Consider the following 25,185-nt stretch of genomic DNA (forward strand, 5'->3'; position numbering starts at 1 on the left):
ACATCGTTTCATGTCGTCCATCACGGCCCTGTGAAACATGTCTTTGGGAAACAAAATGAAAGGAAAATAAATTAACGCTGCAATCAAAACTGTTTGTTTCTTGAAGTCCTACAGGTGTGTAAGGGGAATTTTGGAGCACTCTATATACAAGTCGACCTGTATTCCGTATGTACAGTGTTCCATGTCGTCCATCACTGCCCGTAATTATTCCTGTCAAGCAATGCCTCTGTTCCTTAGCAGTTGTCAACCAGTGCAAGACACTTGTTAGAAACGTGTCTCCTAATGATAATTACTCTTTAAGTGCGCTCTATCAACCCTCCAATCCTGCCCCCCATCCCCCATCCCCTCCCCGTATCGCGTCCCCACCGCTTACAATTGTAGATTGTTGGACACCACCTACACAAGCTCTTTCAGTTACCAAACAGTGGATTAAATCAGCAGAAGGGCATCCCTACCCACCCCTCATTATGCTTTAGCTGCCTTAGGTCTCTACTGCACGCATTCTGCTCATGTGCGAGGTGCTCGGCCCCGTGGTCACTTCTGACTGGTTTACATGATATAGACTTGATTCTCTGATCGTACTGAATAGATCGATGATTGGAAATACTTACGTTCTGCCACTTTGTGGCAGTATGCAGTCACTATCTGACGTCACGTCTTGTCACTGGGCCAAAGTTGTTCGCCACTGTTTTGAAGAACATTCTGGACAGTTCGAGAGAATGATATAGCCACCCGGATCGCCCAACATGAGTACTGTCAAACATTTATGGGACATAATAGAGCGGTAAGTTCATTCTGCCAACGGCCTTGTCAAAGAAGGCGGAGGAGCGGATAGAGGTTTAGGGCACTCTGTTGTCCTATGGGTGGGAAATTGCCCCTAAAGGCGGAAGAACCAGCAATGATCAACGACATGAGGACGCAGAAGGCAATGGAAACCACTGCATTAAAGACACGTAACGTGTATCCACAGGACATGTGGCCTGTAATTGAAGATGTGTCAAGATGATCTCTCCATTGGCAAAAGATTCCGGAATAGTCCCCCATTCGGATCTCCGGGAGGGGACTGCCAAGGGGGAAGTTACCATGAGAAAAAGATTGAATAATCAACGAAAGGATAATGTTCTACGAGTCGGAGCGTGGAATGTCAAAAGCTTGAACGTGGCAGGGAATCTATAAAATCTGAAAAGGGGAATGCAAAGGCTCAATCTAGATATAGTAGGGGTCAGTGAAGTGAAGTGGAACGAAGACGGGGATTTCTGGTCAGATAGGTATCGGGTAATATCAACAGCAGCAGAAAATGGTACAACAGGTGTGGGATTCGTTATGAATAGGATGCTAGGGCATAGGGTATGTTACTGTGAACAGTTCAGTGACCGGGCTGTTCTAATCAGAATCGACAGCAGACCAACACCGACAACGATAGTTCAGGTATACATGCCGACGTCGCAAGCTGAAGATGAACAGATAAAGTGTATGAGGATATTGAAAGGGTAATGCAGTATGTAAAGGGGGACGAAAATCTAATAGTCATGGGCGACTGGAATGCAGTTGTAGGGGAAGGAGTAGAAGAAAAGGTTGCAGGAGAATATGGGCTTGGGACAAGTTATGAAAGAGGAGAAAGACGAGTTCTGTAACAAGTTTCAGCTTGTAATAGCGAATACCGTGTTCACGAATCACAAGAGGAGGAGGTATACTTGGAAAAGGCCAGGAGATACGGGAAGATTTCAATTACATTACATCATGGTCCGACAGAGATTCCGAAATCAGATACTGGATTGTAAGGCGTACCCAGGAGCAGATATAGACTCAGATCACAATATGGTAGTGATGAACAGTAGGCTGAAGTTCAAGACATTAGTCAGGAAGAATCAATACGCAAATAGGTGGGATACGGAAGTACTAAGGAATGACGAGATATGTTTGAATATCTCTAACGCAATGATACAGCAATAAGGAATAGCGCAGTAGGCAGTACAGTTGAAGAGGAATGTATATCTCTAAAACGGGCTATCACAGATGATGGGAAGGCAAACATAGGTACAAAGAAGGTAGCTGCGAAGAAACCATGGGAAACAGAAGTAATACTTCAGTTGATTGATGAAAGGAGGAAGTACAAACATGTTCCGGGAAAATCAGGAATATAGAAATACAAGTCGCCGAGGAATGAAATAAATAGGAAGTGCAGGGAAGCTACGATGAAATGGCTGCAGGAAAAATGTGAAGACATCGAAAAAGATATGATTGTCGGAAGGACAGACTCAGCATACAGGAAAGTCAAAACAACCTTTGGTGACATTAAGAGCAACGGTGGTTATTTTAAGAGTGCAACGGGAATTCCACTGTTAAATGCAGAGGAGAGAGCAGATAGGTGGAAAGAATACATTGAAAGCCTCTATGAGGGTGAAGATTTGTCTGATGTGATAGAAGAAGAAACAGGAGTCGATTTAGAAGAGATAGGGGATCCAGTATTAGAATCGGATTTTAAAAGAGCTTTGGAGGTGTTACGATTAAATAAGGCAGAAGGGATAGATAACATTCCATCAGAATTTCTAAAATCATTAGGGGAAGTGGCAACAAAACTACTATTCACGTTGGTGTGTAGAATATATGAGTCTGGCGATATACCATCTGACTTTCGGAAAAGCATCATCCACACAATTCCGAAGACGGCAAGAGCTGACAAGTGCTAGAATTACCGCACAATCAGCTTAACAGCTCATGCATCGAAGCTGATTACAAGAATAATATACAGAAGAATGGAAAATAAAATTGAAAATGCGCTAGGTGACGATCAGTTGGGCGTTTGGAAAAGTAAAGGGGCGAGAGAGGCAATTCTGACGTTACGGATAATGATGGAAGCGAGGCTAAAGCAAAATCAAGACACTTTCATAGGATTTGTCGACCTGGAAAAAGCGTTCGATAATATAAAATGGTGCAAGCTGTTCGAGATTCTGAAAAAAGTAGGGATAAGCTATAGGGAGAGACGGGTCATATAAAATATGTACAACAACCAAGAGGGAATTATAAGAGTGGACGATCAAGAACGAAGTGCTCGTATTAAGAAGGGTATAAGACAAGGCTGTAGCCTTTCGCCCCTACTCTTCAATCCGTACATCGAGGAATCAACGATGGAAATAAAAGAAAGGTTCAGGAGTGGAATTAAAATACAAGGTGAAAGGATATCAATGATACAATTCGCTGATGACATTGCTATCCTGAGTGAAAGTGAAGAAGATTTAAATGATCCGCTGAACGGAATGAACAGTCTAATGAGTACACAGTATGGTTTGAGAGTAAATCGGAGAAAGACGAAGGTAATGAGAAGTAGTGAAAATGAGAACAGCGAGAAACTTAACATCAGGATTGATAGTCACGAAGTCAATGAAGTTAAGGAATTCTTCTACCTAGGCAGTAAAATAACCAATGACGGACGGAGCAAGGAGGACATCAAAAGCAGACTCGCTATGGCAAAAAAGGCATTTCTGGCCAAGAGAAGTTTACTAATATCAAATACCGGCCTTAATTTGAGGAAGAGATATCTGAGGATGTACGTCTGGAGTACAGCATTGTATGGTAGTGAAACATGGACTGTGGGAAAACCGGAACAGATGAGAATCGAAGCATTTGAGATGTGGTGCTATAGACGAATGTTGAAAATTAGGTGGACTGATACGGTAAGGAATGAGGAGGTTCTACGCAGAATCGGAGAGGAAAGGAATATGTGGAAAACACTGATAAGGAGAAGGGACAGGATGATAGGACATCTGCTAAGACATGAGGGAATTATTTCCATGGTACTAGAGGGAACTGTAGAGGGCCAAAACTGTAGAGGAAGACAGAGATTGGAATACGTCAAGCAAATAATTGAGGACGTTGGTTGCAAGTGATACTCTGAGATGAAGAGGTTAGCACAGGAAAGGAATTCGTGGCGGGCCGCATCAAACCAATCAGTAAACTGATGACCAAAAAAAAAAAAAAAAAATGTTCGTACACAGCATCCTGGAACGGCATCAGTTTCGTAACTGTGAATGGATATTGAGGCAGCATGAATTAATATTTCTGCAGGAGATTTCCAATGGCTTGTTGAGTCAATGCCATATCGGGTCGCTAAACAATACCGGGAAAAATGAGCTCCGACACGAAGTTGGGAGGTATCCCATTACCTTTTTCACCTCAGTGTACAATTCGTAATGACTTTTAGTTATAACACACTGCAACAAGAACAGTAGTTGCTCCCGAGCTGGAACGGCCAGGTTTAAATACTAATTTTACAGAACCTATGACGCTAGTGCCCCTTTTGGGACTAACCACCTGCTGTTGCAGAGGCGCACGCCGAGCTGCTGGGCGGCCCGGACAAGCTGGTGAAGCGCGGCAGCGCGCTGCGGCTGGTGTGCGCCCTGCGCGGCGCCACCGAGCCGCCCGTCTACGTGTTCTGGTACCACGGCGGCCGCATGGTCAACTACGACGCGGCGCGCGGCCTGCACGTGCGCCACGCCGCCTTCTCCAGCGAGCTGCTCGTCCAGGACGCGCAGCGACACCACTCGGGCAACTACTCGTGCGTGCCGTCCAACGCGCGGCCCGCCAGCATCAGCGTCCACGTCATCAACGGTGCGCTCTAGCCATTTCTGGGTTTCAGAAACCTGCAAAGTCTTATTATGCTATGTTAACCGGGGACCTAGAAACGACGGAGAGGCTCCGACCCCGCCGCAGCCGCAGTGGTCAGCAACCCCTCGACGACCTCCGCTGGTCCACTTCACCCCTCCGGCGACCCACACCGAACCAATCGATGGACCCCCCAGGGAACGTCTCACAACAGACGAGTGTAACACCTCTATGTTTGCGTGGTAGAGTAATGGTGGTGTACGCGTACGTGGAGAATTTCTTTGCGAAGCAATCGCCGACATAGTGTAGCCGAGGCGGAATAATGGGAACCAGTTCGCTTTTGCCGAGGCAGATGGAAAACCGCCTAAAAACCATACACAGACTGGCCGGCTTCACCGGAACTCGACACAAATCCGCCGGGCGGATTCGTGTAGAAGAATGGCGCTCCTTCCCGCCCGGAAACCCATGCGTTAGACCGCACGGCCAAGTCTTACTTGCACTTACGTGAGGGCGTTCCTGAATTATACCGAAACTGTCAATTTTCAGTGTACTTTTTATTTATTGGTAGAACTCATAGATAATATGTGCCCAAACTTTCAATGATAAAATTGCATCCAAAGTGGCTTAAAAATGATTAAATCCTCCTGTCGCACCTAGTTTTTGAGGCAACACTTCAAGTCTACACTGAAGATACAAAGTAACTGGTATACTTGCCTAATATCGCGTAGCGCCCACGAGAACACGCAGAAGTACCGCAACATGACGTGTCATAGACTCGACTAATGTGTGAAGTAGTGCTGACACCGTGAATACTTCAGGGCTATCCGTAAATCCGTAAGAGTACGCGGGGGGGTGGGGGGTGGGGGTTGGAGGTGGAGGGAGATCTCTAGTGAAGAAGACGTTGCAAGGCATCCCAGATATGCTGAACAGTGTTCTTATCTGGGACGTTTGGTAGCCCACGTAAGGTTTTAGGCTGAGGAGACTGTTCCTAGAGCCGCTCTGTGGCAATTATGGACACGTGGGGGTGTCGCACTACCCTGCTGGTATTGCCCAAGTCAGCCGGAATCCACAATAGACATGAATGGATGCAGGTGATCAGACAAGATGCTTACGTACGTGTCACCTGTCAGAGTCGTATTTAGACTCACCATTACAGAGCCTCCAGCAGCTGACATGCAGGGTCCATAGATTCATGAGGTTATCTTCATACCCGTAAACGTACATCTTCGCGATACAATTTTCAGTGAGACTCTTCCGACTACGCAACATGTTTCCAGTCATCAACAGACCAATGTTGGTATTCATGGGCCCTGGAGAAGTGTAAAGCCTTGTGTCGTGCATTCATCACGGGTACAGGAGTGGGCCTTCAGCTCAGGAAGTCCATATCGATGATGTCGTCGCAGCTCTGAAATCTGCAGCAATTTGCGGAAGGGCTGAACTGTCACGTTGAACGAGTCTCTTCAGTCATCAATCCCATTCTTGCAGGACCTTTTTCCGGAGGCGGCGATATCGGAGGTCTGATGTTTTACCGCGTTCCTGATATTCACTGTACACTCGTGCAATGGTCGAACGGGAAACTTTCCACTTCATCGCTATCTCTGGATGCTGTGTCCCATCGCCCGTGCGCCAACTATAACACCACGTTCAAACTCACATAAATCTTGATAACCTGCCACTGTAGCAGCAGTAACCCGTCTAACAACTGCGCCAGGCACTTCTTATCTTACATAGGCGTATTTGAATACGGTTGCTTATACCAGTTTCTTTGTTGCCTCAATGTAGCTCAGTGAACCACAACTACCTTTTGCTTTGGTAGCGGCTGCTGTGTCGGGCGCTCTTGTTCCGTTCACGTCAACCAGAGATGCAGATGTGGTGCGAAATGAGTAAATGTCCAGTGACAAGTAACTGGTATCAACAGCCAGTTTTGTGTACGCTGCTTGGAGTGCTGTATTATTTTTGATTACTTACTTCTTGGAGTCGTGTTTATTTGGTTCTCTGCTATAGCAATTGATTCTTTCCCTTCTGTTATTTCGATTTCATAAAGCTGTTGAAGCCCATTCTCAGCGTGTGACTGTCCACTTATTAAATACGTGTAGCACTATACGCTCTATCATTCCCGTCACTTTGAACCAAAATTGCAGTGGTTCCATTTAGGGGCTCAAGACATCTTGGGAAAAATAGATTTGCAGCATCTCTCTGCGGTTGAAAGGTGAGTTGAAGACTGAGTAAAGGAAAACAGGCAGAAATCAAGAAATCATAAGAGAAGCCTTCTAGGAAATTAAGAGCCTTAGTACAAAACTGGGGCCTTCTGAACATAAGTGGTGACACAAGAGAAAACGTTAGAATGAACCTTAAATTGAAACTTCCTGGCAGATTAAAACTTTGTGCTGGACCGGGACTCGAACTCGGGACCTTTTCCTTTCGCGGGAAAGTGCTCTACCAACTGAGCTACCCAAGCACGACTCACGACCCGTCCTTACAGCTTTACTTCTGCCAGTAGCAGGAGAGCTTCTGTAAAGTTTGGAAGGTAGGAGACGAGGTACTGGCAGAAGTAAAGCAGTGAGGACGGGGCGTGAGTCGTGCTTGGGTAGCTCAGTTGGTAGAGCCAGAGGCAAAGGTCCCGAGTTCGAGTCTCCGTCCGGCACACAGTTTTCATCTGCCAGGAAGTTTCATATCAGCGCACACTCCGCTGCAGAGTGAAAATCTCATTCTGGAAACCTTAAATTGCATTGCCTAAAAATTGTCTTTTTTTAAATTTTACGTACCCTTTTCTCAGAATTTATAAAGGCTATAATCATGAAATATTGTACAGTTATTTCTATTAACATCATAAAGGTTGTCTCAAGAAGAAATTTTGAAATTTTGAGTGTAAACTCAGATGTAATGGAAGGTGCTTCGAATTTCACATAAATTTTATATTATACTCCCGGAATTCTACAAATAAAAATGTTATACTCTCCTATTCTACATATTCAGAAAACCACATGAGAGGAGCTTACTACATGCTAAGAGAAAAGTTGGTAAACATTTCTTGAAGAGTGTCTGAGAAACAGACATGTATTATTTTTTTATAATAAAACCAATACATTCCATAAAATCTTAAATAGATATAACCCAAGGAACTTAACAGTAAAAGCGCTAATTTCTTGTAAAGTTTGGTAGATTGCAGTACTTTCTATTTTGTGGATTTGGTGCATCTTTAAAATGCGTGTGTGTTGTCATGGATAGCCGCTCTTAAGCTGTCACTTATCGGACCGTACCTTGGAACGTTGAACGTTGAGCCTGACGAGCGTCAATCATAGAAATCCGGCGCGCACAGACAACATCTTACGTCACACTAGTCGTGTTGTCCGCAAACCATTGCGAATTCTCCGCTCCGTGCAGGGCCCACAGGAAATCCGTATGACAATAAAAGAGGACCTACTAAAAGTCTTAACTTTGTCGTACGTTATCAAAAGATGTTTAAACGCTCTGTTAAGGAATGTCAAATTTTTCACAAACACTCTCTCTCGGCCGTAGGCTGTCGCTCGCAATCGAAGACCTGTTGTGTCACGCTGTGACGCGCCGCACAGGGCCCGTATAATTCGCTGGCCCCGGTGCCAAGTGGTGATGTCATAGCGTTTGGAATGCACGTTGGGGAGCCATTTCGAAGGTGCAGAGCTATACATAGCGAGTCAGATATTCTGAACGTGCTTGTAAACGTACGCCAACGGCATCGAAGAACGCCACCTACGTCACATAAAGCCATTTCTCTTGAGTCAGAGCCGCGAGTCGCAACGCCGGCTTTCAGTTAAAGCCGGTATATACCGGGTAGTTTTAGTTAAGCTTTCCCTATTAAACATGGGAACTAATTACCATACGAGGACCACGTTTGGTAGCATCAATGTCAAGGATATGGGGAAAAGAAATAATCAAGATTCAACTGAAACACTTTAAAAGTGCTGCTACGGTACGTCATACCTTTACATATTGACATCATTACTTCTACAAAAGATGCTCAAAATCGCTCCCATCATTGTCCAGAAGAGCCTGAGAGGGCAGGATTGCATGTTCAAAAGGTTCAAATGGCTCTGAGCACTATAGGACTTAACATCTCAGGTCATCAGCCCCTAGAACTTAGAACTACTTAAACCTAACTAACCTAAGGACATCATATACATCCATGCCCGAGGCAGGATTCGAACCTGCGACCGTAGCGGTCGCGCGGTTCCAGACTGAAGCGCCTAGAACCGCTCGGCCACCAACGCCCGGCTGATTGCATGTCCGTAGGAATGCTGGCTACCTGTGTTGATACGGTGCGCTTCAAATCGGCACACGTGTGAGTGTTCCCCTGGGAAACAAAGTCCTTCAGGTAGTCCCACAGTGAGATCACGTGATCGTGCCGTCCAAGCATATGGGAACGATTGGCTTATAATTCGAACGTTTCCAAATGAAAGCAGGTGAACAGACGAGCGATGCGCCGTGGGGCCCCATCTTTGTTGAGTTCAATGCGTCTCTCTGAAAAAAAAAAAAAAAAAAAAGTTCAAATACGTGTGAATTCATAAGGGACCAAACTGCTGAGATCATCGGTTCCTAGACCTACGCACTACTTAAACTAACTTATTCTAAGAACAACATACACACCCATGCCTGAGAAAGGAATCGAACCTCCGGCGGGCGGAGGGGGGGGACACGCAGTCCATACTTGACGCCTCAAACCACGCCGCCACTCGGCGCGGAGTCTCTCTCCTTTAAGACGGGTATGACATGCTGGCGGAGCGTATCGCAGTACTGCTGGCCAATCACACTGAACGTCTTTGGTCCTTTAGCGGAAAAATGTTAAAAAAAATGGCTCTGAGCACTATGGGACTCAACATCTTAGGTCATAAGTCCCCTAGAACTTAGAACTACTTAAACCTAACTACATCACATACACCCATGCCCGAGGCAGGATTCGAACCTGCGACCGTAGCAGTCCCGCGGTTCCGGACTGCAGCGCCAGTACCGCTAGACCACCGCGGCCGGCTGTTCAAAAAAGATTGGGTCAGTGATGAACGTAGCTGTGAAGCCACACCATACGGCGACACGTTCGTCATACAAAGGAACTTCATGCACAGAGATTGGATGTGAAGATCCCCACACACGGCAATTCTTCCCCCTTTCCCGTCGGAGAAAAATGAGCTTCGTCCGTTCATACAGTGGTCGAGGGCCAGCTCTTGTCAACTTCAATCCTTGCGAGAAAGTGGAGACCGAAATCAACACATCATTCTGCGCCCTGTGGTGCAAGATGCTGTACCATTTGAGAATGGTTCGACATTTTCCATACAGTGGACCATGGGCTGTTCAACTGTCATGGCACAGCACGCGCACTCACTGACGATCGGGCATTGCGTGTAATGGTGTCTGCCATAGCAACAGCAATTTCATCAACCACCTGTGGTGCAGTCAGTTGTCAGCCACTTCGTGGAACGACGCCCAGTCCTGCAATTGATTCGAACTTCTACGTCACGCTCTGCACAGCAGTTGGCAAAAGAGGACCCATCCGTAATCCTTTCAGCAGGCGATATTCTCAGAGGTGCTGCTGCAGCATTACTCGTATTTGTGATAATACAGCTTCAGCAATAAGGCCTTCCCCTTTTTGTCCCAACTCATGTTGTCACACAACAGTTGCACTGAGACTATAATCACCATGACTAGTCGCGGCACCTCGTGGCCACAGTTGGAACTGCACGGTGACATTGTGACGCATGGAAATGATGCACCCCACACTCTGGACTTTAATGCTACGAAGTTTGGTATTCGTACGGTATTTAGTTTCCGTGTTACAACTTGTTATAGGGGAAGTTTAATTATAACCCTTCCTAAACAATAGAAAACTGAGGATCTCTCGGAAACCCGTCGTTAATTGTACGAGTACTTGTAGTAAAATGAGGGAACGTCATATTGATGGTTAATTAATTATCGTAATTCGCATATTATGACGGTATGCCGTTTCAAAGCAACGTCACGTATAGCATAAACCAACAACGCTTTCTTCTTGGTAGAATTTGTAACAATTATATGTCACTTAATAACATACTTACGGTTAAGGCGTTGAATAAATAGTAATAGGCAATGTATGGCGTTACATGATTCGTGTATTCGTTAGCGTCGTGAACGGGGAGAAAAATGTAAGGTAATATATGTTGCTGGTTCAAAAGTTGCTGGATCCCAATACCTGTTATTAATCTACCTGTTTTATAATAGGTTGTGATACTATCTTATTATTTTGAGACAAGCATATCGGTAATATTCGATGACACGTAAATATAACTAAGTTCTTTCCCAGGAGTGACTTCCTTCGATTGTCTTTACCTTTAAGACAGCTTCAATACTTGCAGTAATGTACGATCCACTGTCTTATTTCAAGTTTGTTTTTCACGTGTTGTTAAGATGTTGTTAATGAATAGGAACGGTGTTGAGATAAGAGCGACCTTAGGATGTTTCCAAAATGTGGGAACGATGATGCAAATTTTATCCTATGTGGAGGGCTATGGTAAATTTGTATCGCACTGTTTGTAATGGAACTTTTATGAGCCGAAGTCCTTACTGACGGAAATGGAACTTTCCTTTTCGCCTCATAACATATTCATGGATATTGAAGTTTTATTTATGGAGACCACAGCAAAAACAACAAGACCAGAGCATGGACAAAGGAGGAAATGCGCGCTTTAGTAGACGTAACAGAGGAATTTTACGCTCGTCCATTTCGTAAACAGCGTGATTGGCGAGCCATGTACAGCCAACAACTTCCGCTAGAGCGCGCACAGATCGCATATACAATGAGAGACACGTACCGTATGCAGAATCCGAGTCGTTTACGAGCATCCTGCACCGACTACGCGAAATACTCGTCGCTAACTGTGTGATTTGTTGTAATAAAGTGGCGGGAAACGTCATACTGATGGTTACATTGTTCTCGAATTGTGACTTGAGTTTTGGGGATCCATCAAATATTTACTGTTCTTGTTGCAGTGTGTTACAACTAAATGTCATTACGTAATGTAGACTGAGGTGAAAAAGGTCATCGGATACCTCCTAATATCGTGTCGGAGCTCCTTTTTCCCGCTATTGTTTAGCGAATCGATATCCCATTGATTCAACAAACCATTGGAAATCTCCTGCAGAAATATTAATTCATGCTGCTCAATATGCATTCATAGTTACGAAAGTGATGCCGCTCCAGGATATTGTGTAAGAACTTACCTCTCGATTATGTCACATACATTTTAGACAGTACTTATGTTGGGCGATCTGGGTGGCTAAATCATTCGCTCGAATTGTCCAGAATGTTCTTCAAAACAGTCGCGAACAACTTTGGCCCAGTGACAAGACGTGAAGTCAGATAAGGGCTGCGTACTGCCACAAAATGGTCGATTATAACCATTTCCAATCAACGATCTATTCAGTACGACCAGATAATCAAGTCTATTTCATGTAAACACAGCCCACACAATTATAGAGCCACCACCAGCTTGCACAGTACCATGTTGACAACCTTCGTCCCAGGCTATGTGCTGTCTGTGCCAAACTTCAACCCCAGCATCAGCTCTTACCAGCTGAAATCAGGGCTCATTTGATCAAGTCGTCGTTTTCCAGTCGTGCACGGTCCAGCCGATAGTATGGGTACTAGGCTGGTGCCACCCCATTGACGTCATCCAGGATGGCGGGTTGTGACGTCAGCTGATAATGCTAGTAAAGTTATCCAAGATGGCGGCTTTTGGCGGGAAAGTGCCACAAACCCCTTGCCATGCACCGCATGGCGGGAAGTTTAAATTTCGATGGGAAATTAAATTACGTGCTTCTAAGGGTCCCCTACCCCTTCTTTCCGACTTTTTTGTATGATGGTTCTTCATCCTCTTGCAAATTGGGCTGTAATTAAATTTTTGGAGGGAATTTTGCTCTAAGAGCTTACTCCTGCAGCTGAGGAGAATGAGTATGGTGTTGTCCCCACCAGAGGCTTCTCATGATGTTATTCAATTCGAATAAAATTGCTTTCAATTTATATAAATTTGATTAATTTCGTTGAAATTTGTTTTAATTTATTATCTACCTACAACAGTATTGGCTTAGTTTGGTATTACCACCACCACAATATCAGTTATGTGTGGAAAGAGCGTGAGGAAATGTTGGTGCCAAACAGGGGGAGTCCTAATAACTGTATCACATGCATTCATTCAGCCTAGGAGTGCATCCACAGTTCACTGCATGAAGAATGGAAGCAAACATTAATGCTTGAGCATATGAAGAGGACGAATACGGTCTTGCAAATGAATCCCACCACAAAAGAGACAACTTCCTCCAATCCACCAGACCAAACAACTGACCTAGTTCTCGAGTTCACCGCCACGGTGCCGCGATAGGTGACGTGATCGTGCAGTTAGGTCCATAGGAGCACAGTATTATGATGACATCTCGTGTTTTCCTCAGCTCAATGTGTGCCCCAGCCTCCTCATCATGCCCAGCGGTCTGGAGTTGGAAACTGGTAAAGGATTCAGCCTGTTCTGGGTCACCAGAGAGAGGAAGGAGTGTACTTCATTTATTTTTTGAACAACAATATTTAGAGACGGATTTCATGTAGATTATTCATTATGCTGATAAAAAACACTCGCCCTGACGTGCTTGGGGTCACAATATACAGTTTACAGAAATGGAAACTACTCTTAAATAATGTGTTACACCTATGAGGAGAGACGCAGACAACTCGTAAATTACCGAAGCAATTCAGTACACAGCATACAGATGTGCACATTACTCGTAGATCACCGAAATAATACATACAAACATGCTCACAACGCTTAAACACCCGAAAATAATACAGTGCAAGAACTCTCAGTTCCTGTAAAAAACGAAACTTATCAGCGACTCGCACCCTGATTCTACTGGATGGAAGGCCTAAGTGCACCCCATAACACATGGAGACCGTCCAGATGTGGGAGAGGAAGGTTAGGCTAGTGTACTTTATTTATTTTGGTCAAGAAACTAACGCTAATATCCGTGCTAATTACATAATTAATCACAAAGGTCGGTCCTAATTACTTAACTACACGCATAGCACTGCACGAGAATGGTTTAAAATCGCGAAAACTAACGATACCATACAACTGGTGTTATCCTGCTGGGAAAAGAATCTCGCAGTACCACTCGAAACCAGCGACAGAAACACTAAAACTTTACCCTACACCAACAAGCTAGGGGGGAAACGGCTGGGATGCAAGGTACAATCTGTATTCTTTTTGGTGGGAAATACATTCAAGTGACTAGATGCTGATCTACATCTACATCTATACTCCGCAAGCCACCTAACGGTGTGTGGCGGAGGGTACCTTGAGTACCTCTATGGGTTCTCCCTTGTATTCCAGTCTCGTACTGTTCGTGGAAAGAAAGATTGTCGGTATGCCCCTGTGTGGGCTCTAATCTCTCTGATTTTATCCTCATGGTCTCTTCGCGAGATATACGTAGGAGGGGGCAATATACTGCTTAACTCCTCGGTGAAGCTATGTTCTCGAAACTTCAACAAAAGCCTGTACCGAGCTAATGAGCGTCTCTCTTGCAGATTCTTCCACTGGAGTCTATCTATCATCTCCGTAACGCTTTCGCGATTACTAAATGATCCTATAATGAAGCGCACTGCTCCCCATTGGCTCTTGTCTGTCTCTTATATCAACCCTATCTGGTACGGATCCCACACCGATGAGCAGTATTCAAGCAGTGGGTGAGCAAGTGTGCTGTAACCTAGTTCCTTTGTTTTCGGACTGCATTTCCTTAGGATTCTTCCAATGAATCTCAGTCTGGCATCTGCTTTACCGACGATTAATTTTATATGGTCATTCCATTTTAGATGACTCTTAATGCCTACTCCCAGATAATTTATAAAATTAAATGTTTCCAGTTGCTGACCTGCTACATTGTAGCTAAATGATAAAGGATCTTTCTTTGTGTGTATTTGCAACACATTACACTTGTCTACATTGAGATTAATTGCTATTCCCTGCACCATGGGTCAATTCGTTGAATATCCTCCTGCATTTCAGTACAATTTTCGATTGTTACAACCTCTCGTTGTTCTACAGCAACATCCGAAAAAAGCGCCAGTAAACTTATGATCCACAAGGCCATTTATATAGATTGTTAATAGGAACGGTCCTACGACACTCACCTGCGGCAGACCTGAAATCACTCTTACTTCAGAAGACTTCACTCCATTGAGAATGACATGCTGCGTTCTGTTACCTAGGAACTCTTCAATCCAATCACACAATTGGCCTGATAGTCCATATGCTCTTACTTTGTTCATTAAAAGACTGTGGGTAACTGTATCAACCGCCTTGAGGCAGTCAAGAAACACGGCATCTATCTGGGAACCCGTATCTACGCCCTTCCTCAGTCTCGTGGACGAATAGCACAAGCTACGTTTCACACAATCTTCTTCGAAACCTATGATGATTCTTACAGAGTTCATTTCCAGTCTCCAGAGAAGTCATTATACTCTAACATTTGGATGAAGAGCAGTTTTAAAAAAGTGTATTACTTGCAAGCATACAGCATCTATCGCTGTTTGACTTCAGATTTCACTCCAGATGACCACTAAACATTACTCTACACCCCAGCTAACCGAAGTCAATACACGCTATCAGAGTTGATGGCAAAAAAATTCGTCACTATTATAATTACACATTAAATCGTGGTTTAAAAACCAGCACTTGTAACGAACGGGTCATAATGCAGCACATGTGCTGGAGAAAATCGCCATCCTAAAAGACTGCAATTGAACTTGCTGTCTCCTCAATGTACAATCGCCAACTGCCCAAAATAGAACTACAGGATGGAAGGACTGAGGGAGAAACTACGCTAGGAGCCTTGTGACATATGCTGGCCGCCGCCTGTCTTATACGATCTCTCTTCGTCAACACAAAAACAGGTATAGTTAACTGGAAGATAAAATGGCGGCTTTCCCAAATGAATCTTCGCCGTTTAAAGTATAGTAACGCAGCCGCCCCTACTGGCTAGGAGACACCGCCGTCACAGACTATAGAGGCCCACAAAGACTCTCGTTCTTGGCTGGGGCAGAGCTGCACTCTTGTAGTGAACTCGCCTGCGGTTCTGAACTCAGTTATGTATCATCAACTCGACTCCTATAATGAAGCGATTATTAGAACATTCCCCACTATCATGGATCACCTATTTCCAGTTTCATTTAGTTTTATGAGCAAAACAGTATAGTTTTTTTTTTTTTACTTTCGACTGCATTTGCACCTCCGATTTTGTGATGTCCAGTGAAGTGTACCGCCACCGATCATAAATGACCAGCAGAGAGGAACGTATTCTATTTGTGAAGACCCTTACGTGGAAACTCAAAAAGGGAAATATAGGAAATTGGTATGTCCACTCATGAATGCCGATGTCGGTGATGTAACAGATTCCAAAACACCCCTATAATTTACAAAGTCAAATAAGGTGTTTCTCATGTCTAGAGAACAAGCAAACGAGTCTTCCAACTGCTAGATGCAACCACCACAATCGATGTTATCTCAGCCAAATAAGTACGGGAAATGCGAAGAAGCAGTCCACCGCAATTTATATGGGGGGTGGGGCTAATGCCTCAGCACAATTGCACATATAGGATCTTCTCAAATTTTCACTTGATCACGAAATCTGTCCAACACATACTAAGTATTAGTTCGCTATTCAGCTGTCTCGAGGACTTCACAGTTAAGTCAACTACATTCCTGCATTGCAACAGGCCTCTGCATTTGGAACGCTCCAGCGTTAGCGGGGACGTGAGTAATTTCCGCCACAGCTCAGCGCCTTGACAAGGTCGCGTAAACAGAATCATCCTGCGAAATCATTCACATATATATCTGATGGCTATACTTACAACTAAATGTTAGGATTGCGGTTTCAGATGAATGACATTCGACAATGAGTGAAGTATTGGAAATACACTCTGCCAAGATCTGGGCCCTGGAAATAGAAATATCACCATTTTTATGACTTGACATTCTCCTCCCTTTGCTATCACGGCATTTTACATCAAATCCATACCTTCCATACGACTGAACATAGTCATTGCCTTTGCACATTTCGCAAGACATCACACACACTTTATAAGCCTGATGCTCAAGGTGAACCTACCACACATCCACTACTACTAAGTATCATACATCATCAATAACTGATTGCTGGAGTTACGAATTAATACTGTCTTAAAATCAACTATGTACGGTCGTGTCGCATAAGTTTTCTTGCGAGTGGTACCACTGTGTCCTAGAAAGAGAGTTGTAATCGTCTTAAAAACAGTGAGATGTTAAAAAACATAACCATATTACCATCACAAGCGGTCTTAGTTCTACAGGTGCAATCAAGTATCCATGTTAAAAGCTATACCCGCTTTATAAATCGAGGTATGGCATTAACTCTGAACTAAGTGATTCTTTTTTCAGACAAATTCTGTGACACTGAATAAAGACATTGAACGCTGGAGTGTATAGTATCAGACAAACATTGTGGTTACACGTCACTAACAGTGCAACTTCACAATAAAATTACCGAATTTTGAAAGTCATTCTTCTATGGACTGTGGTATGAGACCGGTACAAGCAATTCTCCCACGCCATCGCCGCTAGATATGTCCCCTCCAGTATTTGTTATGCATTTCTTCTCGATGCCCTTTCAGAGGTTTGGTGATATATCGACTTGGTTATAGGCGATGGTTGATTGACAAAATCACAAGCAGTAGTAGGTGATTTGCTGATTGATGTCATAAGAAATGTACACCAGCAATACATATCTCTAGTGCTACGCTATCGGTAGAAAGGCTGTCTCCGATTAGGAATCAAGTCTTAACATTCAAGCACATACTTGCGTTGGATCCTCTGGAGAAGTCCTTTAATGACTGCAGCCACTAGTGAATCATATTAGTGGCACTCTCATACCTTTAAACAAGTCACCTTTCTCGAATCATTCTGCTACAGTAAAATTCCGTCCTCATTTTAGGTAGCCCCTATGCATCCTGCAACTGCCCCCTCAGACTCTGCGCTACCATCCCTGCAGCTCTGTGCATGTGATCATTCAAATGTAGGTCGGAACTGAGTAGAAGTCGGAGAAAACTATATCTACCACTTTCTACATACTGCGTAGAAACGGACTAAAATGCAATATTGCGACACAACTGTGTTTTGTCGTTTTGATGGAAACGGGAACGGATAAGGACTAGGATATTTGCTAATGCACTGTGGTGCATCCCGAAAGTAGATACGAGGGTCACACCAAAATAAATGCATACTATTATTGTAAAAATACAGTTTTCATTCTGCATGTGTGAAAGTTTTACAGTGTGTAGATACGTCCTTCCTGCTTGTTTCAAAACTTAGTTCAACCTGTTCCCGAGAGTGGCGCCGTTTCAGCATGTCTTCAAGGTAGCTGCTACACTTGACGTTCGTCAGAAGCAATGTGCTGTCATAGAACTCCTGTGCTGTGAAAACGAGACATTGGGAAACATCCACAAGAGGTTGAAATTGGTGTATTGGATGATGCTGTCAACCGCAGTACAGTTAGTCGATGAGGAAGCAGGTTACGTCATGAAAGCGGGCACGGCAATATTGAGGATTGTCCTCGCAGTGGCAGGCCTCGTACTGCGTACACTCCAGACAATGTGCAGAGAGTAAACGAATTGGTGACTGCTGACGGGCACGCCGCAGTGAACGAATTCACCAGAGACGAAGAGGCAATCAATGGAGTGACATCATGCAAATTCACCGAAGAAAAAAAATTCAAAACCACAGCTTCTGCGGGAAAAGTTATGGCTACCGTGTTTTTCGATTCCGACGGACTCTTGCTTGTGGACATCATACCGTGGAACCACCATAAATTCTCATGTATATGTGACAACACTGTAGAAACTTCAAGCTCGACTGAGTTGTGTTCGACCACATCGGCAAAATCAGGATGTTTTGCTGTTGCATGAGAATGCACGGCCACACGTAAGTCAAAAAACCACGAAAGCGATCACAAAACTCGGATGGACAACACTGAAACACCCGCCTTACAGTCCTGACCTGGCTCCATGTGACTATCATCTCTTTGGCAAACTTAAAGACTCTCTTCGTGGAACAAGGTTTTAAGATGATGAGTCCCTTGTGCATGCTGCCAAACAGTGGCTCCAACAGGTTAGTCCAGAATTTTACCATGTAGGTATAGAGGAGCTGGTTCCAAGATGCCGTAAGGCAGTTGAGAGGGATGGAAATTATGTGGAGAAATTAAAATATTGCTCCTAAGGGATGTGTCTACGCTGTACAACTTTCAAACATGTAGAATAAAAAATATATTTAAAAAAAAAGTAGTGCGCATTTATTTTGGAGTGACTGTCATGCAAGTGCCACAGATCCGCGTCCCTCAGGGCCCATTCACATCTATCACCCTACATGCAATCTTCGTTATTCTGTAACATCCAACAGAAAAATTTCGAACTATAAAAGCTCTACTAACTTCATCTGATAGAGAACACGATAAGATTTTTACAGCATCTCTCTCCTCCCATATATCGAAAACAAATACCACATGAGTCCCGGCATCGAGCACATGTGACTATCTTATTAAATATACAGGTATTGAGCAACTGCACACACCAGTTTAAAGTTTCATCACCTGCACTCTATCAGGATGATCCTGTCCCACAAACTATACTGTAAATCGCAAGAGAACCTCCTTGTCACACTGTCTCGTTGTTTTAAACATTGTTTCTTTTCTGTTGTAATATCTTTTGTGCACTGCCATTCATTTTGTTTTCCCGTAACTACTTCGAGGTCTGTGTTATGTTCTAAAATGACATTAACACGTTCAGATCCATGGCCTCCCACAGAAAACTAGACATGTAAATTATATATTGCAACTATCAGCCGTCCTATTTTCAATTATCCAATGAAGTGAGGGTGAAGCCCAATCAAAAGAGACACACATACATTGCTCGAAAATAATAGTGCATTGAGAATGTCTAGCTTGAAGCCGTAATCTCGATCTCCATAATAAAATTTAAAATAGTACGACTGGTTGCTACAATTTATAATTTACAAGTCAATGTAACAGTCACTGAGTACTACAGCATTCTGAATGGAAGGTAAGCTGATGGATAAAATTAAACGTCGCACGGTGTAAATCATGTTGTTACTGCTGCTACGATAACACACCACACACACACACTGGATGATTTTAAATAAAAGTCAGTTACAACATAAGGGAAATGGAAGAGTTATGCAGCATTGTGGAGAGTTTCCAACCTACAGTCTGAAGGTGATTGATTTCCACTACATTTAAACACATCTGTCACAGTAACGGAATAGCTGATGGCTTTGCATACCATTTCGACTGATTCCTCATATTGCAGTCATGTACACGATCACTGTTTCGGCGCTAGCCAACGCCAGAATGTGTTGACCCTCCACAAAACTCTTTCTCCAACTGAAACAAACGCTGTCAGTCAATCATTATGTGGTAACCAACAGCATGCCTGTGGACAGATGGGATGGAAAAGACACCATATATGCATTGAAATAACAAGCATCAGAGTTGATAGTGCAAACAAATTTAGCAATTTTACAGTAATTTCAACAACGACCAATGATGCGACAGCACGTTTCCCAATTTCAGTATCAAAGCTAATACACCCCTTCTCCAATTTGCGAATATTGTTGCGAATGTAGATACATGACTGAGCAGTCATTCTCAGTTCTCGAACCTATACATCATCAAAGTATACCAGACAGTACTCTACATGTTTCTAACACCTTGAGCAAAGTGCTTTATCTACGACCTATCTCTATACAGATGGGACTCACAGAGCATTCTCGCAGTTTTAGGATAACATTAGAGACTGAAAAACCATCTCACATTGTCAATGACCAACCCCCCCTGCAGCACCATTATTGATTTAATCTGCAACCTGCGTCTTGTGAATGAATGGAGCTTGCCGAGTCCTCGCCCTTCCAAGTGCACAAGATTTATCGAGACGCTTCCATGTCGAAGAGGTTAGCACTCCTTATCGATGTACAGTAACAGATTTGAAAGTGTTGTGATGTAATAGCAGACGATTAAGGAGAACAAGAAACATGTGATTTTTATGCGTGATGGGGCACCAGACGGATGGAGGTCGAAGCATTTTTATGTAAATCAACAATGCTATCAATTCTATTGTTCTAGAGTTTAGGATCAGTACCTGGAAGGTATTAATAAGAGAGAATATGAACATACACACTCCTAAGGCTACAATTTTCCACTCTTAAAACATGCTGTAATGTTAGATCACTTGCATTTCCGAACCATCAGTCATATGGAATGCAGTGCTGCTAGTATTCCAGTGTAAGAAATATATTTCTAGAGCATGACATATATCCTTCTTCCCGGTTTCTATACGATAAATTATGATATCGAACCGAAAAAGCAAACAAACAAAAAACTGCTTCCTGAAAACATTGTCTCCGTGTTGGTTCAAATGCCTCTGAGCACTATGGGATTTAACATCTCAGGTCATCAGCCCCCTAGAGCTTCGAACCACACTACTGGCCATTAAAATTGCTACACCAGGAAGATGACGTTTTACAGACGCGAAATTTAACCGACCGGAAGAAGATGCTGTGATATGCAAATGATTAGCTTTTCATAGCATTCACACAAGGTCGGCGCTGGTGGCGACACCTACAACTTGCTGACATGAGGAAAGTTTCCAAGCGATATCTCATACACAAACAACAGTTGACCGGCGTTGCCTGGTGAAACGTAGTTGTGATGCCTCGTGTAAGGAGGAGGAATGCGTACCATCCTTTTTCCGACTTTGATAAAGGTCGGATTGTAGCCTATCGCGAGTGCGGTTTATCGTATCGCGACATTGCTGTCGCGTTGGTCAAGATCCAATGACTGTTAGCAGAATATGGAATCGTCGGGTTCAGGAGGGTAATACGGAACGCCGTGCTGGATCCTAATGGCCTCGTATCGTTAGCAGTCGAAATGGCAGGCATCTTATCCGCATGGCTGTAACGGATCGTGCAGCCACGTCCCGATCCCTGAGTCAACAGGTGGGGACGTTTGCAAGACAACAACCATATGCACGAACAGTTCGATGACTTTTGCAGTAGCATTTACTATCATCTCGGAGACCATGGCTGCGGTTACCCTTGACGCTGCATCTTAGACAAGAGCGCCTGCGATGGTGTAATCATCGACGAACCTGGGTGCATCAATGGCAAAACGTCATATTTTTCGGATGAATACAGGTTCTGTTTACAGCATAATGATTGTGGCATTCGTGTTTGGCGACATCGCGGGTAACGCACATTGGAAGCGAATATTCGTCATCACCATGCTGGCGTATCACCCGGCGTGATGGTATGAGGTGCCATTGGTTACACTTCTCGGTCACCTCTTGTTCGCTTTGACCGCACTTTGAATAGTGGACGTTACATTTGAGTTGTGTAACGACCCGTGGCTCTACCCTTCATTTGATCCCTGCAAAATCCTACATTTCAGCAGGATTAATGCACGACCGCATTTTGCAGGTCCTGTACGGGCCTTTCTGGATACAGAAAATGTTCGACTGCTTCCCTGGGCAGCACATTCTCCAGATCTCTCAACAACTGAAAACGTCTGGTCAGTGATGGCCGAGCAACTGGCTCGTCACGATACACCAGCCACTACTCATGATGAACTGTGGTATCGTGTTGAAGGTGCATAGGCAGCTGTACCTGTACACGCCATCCAAGCTCAGTTTGACTCAATGCACAGGCGTATCTAGGCCGTTATTGCGGCCAGAGGTGGTTTTTCTGGGTACTGATTTCTTATGATCTATTCACCCAAATTGCGTGAAAATGTAATCACATGTCAGTCCTAGTATAATATATTTGTCCAATGAATACCCTTTTATTATCTGCATTTCTTCTTGGTGTAGCAAATTTTAATGGCCAGTAGTGTACATAAACCTAACTAACCTAAGGACATCACACACATCTATGCCCGAGGCAGGATTCGAACCAGCGACCGTAGCGGTAGCGCGGTTCCAGACTGAAGCGTCTCTGTGTTATATGAGCACAATATAAATTCCCACAGATGTATACCATCCACTGTTCAGATCCAGTCATGGTTCAGAAACTATACGATGCCTGCATCAGTCCTACATAAAATGATCGTCAGTAACAGGGAATACCTCTTACAAGGAAACAGACAGACGCATAGCAGCAGCATCCAACCTGTGAAATTACATGTCATCACGCCACTAACTCTGTAAAGAGCACATCAGTCAGGCAAATGCATGCACGAGGATTGCAGTGCCTCACAAATATCTATCGCCACTTATAATCAGCTTAGTTATGAAGCTGAAGTCTCGATTTTACACCCAAGATGCTACAGAGGGATGTAGTACATCACATAAATCATAGTTCATTTAGAGGATTGTGTCACGTTTCATCACACACGAGATGGAAGTCCTCTCTTGACCGACAGGTTTGCCATTAACGGTCGCAGGTAGAGAGTGCTCTAAATCACAAAAGAGAACACGTGCTTGTATACGAGTCGAACGCAGGCCATGTCACGTGACTTATGCATATTGACAGAACAGCGACAAAATTGACCTGCAGCAACTTCTCTGTCTGTAGAATGCATCATCAGTCTACCATTAAATGCTTCCTCGTCATAGCTCCATCTCTCTCGATCACGCCGTTCATTCTCTGTTATCCGATAATGCAGATGTACGAGTATGTAAGTTTAGATGCAGATGGCTCTCTGTCTTGCTCAAAAGCGTCAAATACAGTAGTCAACTCGCGTGAATCACTGTTACCTCAGTAGATGTACAGTAAAATACTGCCTCGATGGAATAAAAAGTGACTGCTAGCCTAATTCCCTTCGCTTCCATGTAGACGTTTTCTCGGATTTCTCTTGCTGCTGTGCGCCCAAAAACCCTATACTACTACTGCTACTACTACTACCCTTGCTGTTGCATACTTGTTCCCATGTACAAAGCATTCTGCGCCAACCAAAAGATACGCACATATTGCCTGAATTTCCCCTCATTTCACTGTATATCCGTTCATTTATACGTATTCCCCCATCACTTTTCTCTATTCTATCGATATGATGTCATTTATATCCAGGAAATAATGAAATAACTACTCGATCTGTGTTCTAAAATTGTGTCTAAATGTAGTACAGATGCCAACAACTAGCCCAAATGCACTGATCAGGAGGCATAGTATAGCACTCTACTTGACTGCATACAGTCGCCTTCACCCCACATATTCCTCAATTGGAGAGCGTTTGCTCTCTTTTCTGTATGCCTGTGTATATGCATGTGTTGCGGACAGCTCCCAGGACCCATTCCCCCACTGGTCAACCAATCTTCGAACATAGAACACGTGTTCAGACGTAATTCATGACTGGTCCACCTGTGAGCCCTAACCCAGATGTGACGTTTGGTGGATCCTCCTGCAAACATTGGTCCAGACATATATAGTGCACAGGAGATCAACAGTCGAATGCTACCTCGGGTCTGGTATATTGTTGACTTGAATTGCAACACTGCTCCATACATTATGCATGGCGGATCAACCATCAAACCCTATCCCGTGCTCGGCATAGTCTGGATTCGCATCTCAACATGTCTCTGGATATAGTGCACATTGGACCTACACTCAAGTGCTAACATGGGTCTACTGTGAGTCGTGGGAGCCATTCATAACACATGTATGTACGCAGACATAAAGAAAATAGAGCAAACGCTCTACAAATAAGGAATGTGTAAGTTGGAGGCGACTGGATACTATCTTGTACACAGCTATACTACACCTCCCGTTCAGTGCATTTGGGCTAGGTGTTGGCAGCTGTACTACACACTTCAAAAAAGTTTTGCCTCATCCCGGTTCCCAGACCTCCTGTACATAGGCGTTGACTGTGGATACAGTCCCTTTGACTATTCTCAGTCGTCACTCAACCTACCCAAAGATGTAAACAACTCTGAATCGGCAGCGCCTATTAGACAGAGGGAGTCTGACAGCCAATCAGTTCCAGTCATTCCACAAGGAAGGAAGTACATGGCTCTGTTGTTCCCTGGCGCCAGGAAGGGCTCTCAAAAAGGGTAGTGACCAGGTGTCTCAGGGTGAACCAAAGGGATGTTGTTTGGACTTGGAGGAGAGACAGAGAGATAGGAACTGTCGATGACATGCCTCGTTCAGGCCACCCAAGGGCTACTACTGCAGTGGATGACCGCTACCTACAGATTATGGCTCTGAGGAACACTGAGAGCAACCCCATCATGTTGAATAATGCTTTTAGTGCAGCCACAGGACGTCGTGTTACAACTCTAATTGTGCACAATAGGCTGCATGATTCGCATCTTCACTTCTGAGGTCCATGGCGAGGGCCATCTTTGTAACTACGCCATCATGCAGCGCTGTACAGATGGACCCAACAACATGCCAAATGGACCGCTCAGAACTTGCATCACGTTCTCGTCACCTATGATGGCGCATATGACTTCAAACAGACAATCAACAGAGACGCGTTTGGAGGCAACCCATTCAGGCTGAA

General features: G+C 44.1%; 1 protein-coding gene across 1 annotated transcript in view; it reads left to right on the forward strand.

Moving 5' to 3' along the window:
* The window catches only part of LOC126088457 (immunoglobulin superfamily member 10-like), a 349,239-nt gene that overhangs the window by 217,140 nt on the left and 106,914 nt on the right, over positions 1-25,185 (forward strand). Inside the window, exon 5 of the mRNA XM_049906598.1 lies at positions 4,324-4,608. Coding sequence (XP_049762555.1) covers positions 4,324-4,608 — 285 coding nt within the window. The remainder of the gene's footprint in view (positions 1-4,323; positions 4,609-25,185) is intronic.

The sequence above is a fragment of the Schistocerca cancellata genome, chromosome 6, assembly GCF_023864275.1.
Source record: "Schistocerca cancellata isolate TAMUIC-IGC-003103 chromosome 6, iqSchCanc2.1, whole genome shotgun sequence".
In the NCBI taxonomy this organism is placed as follows: Eukaryota; Metazoa; Arthropoda; class Insecta; order Orthoptera; family Acrididae; genus Schistocerca; species Schistocerca cancellata.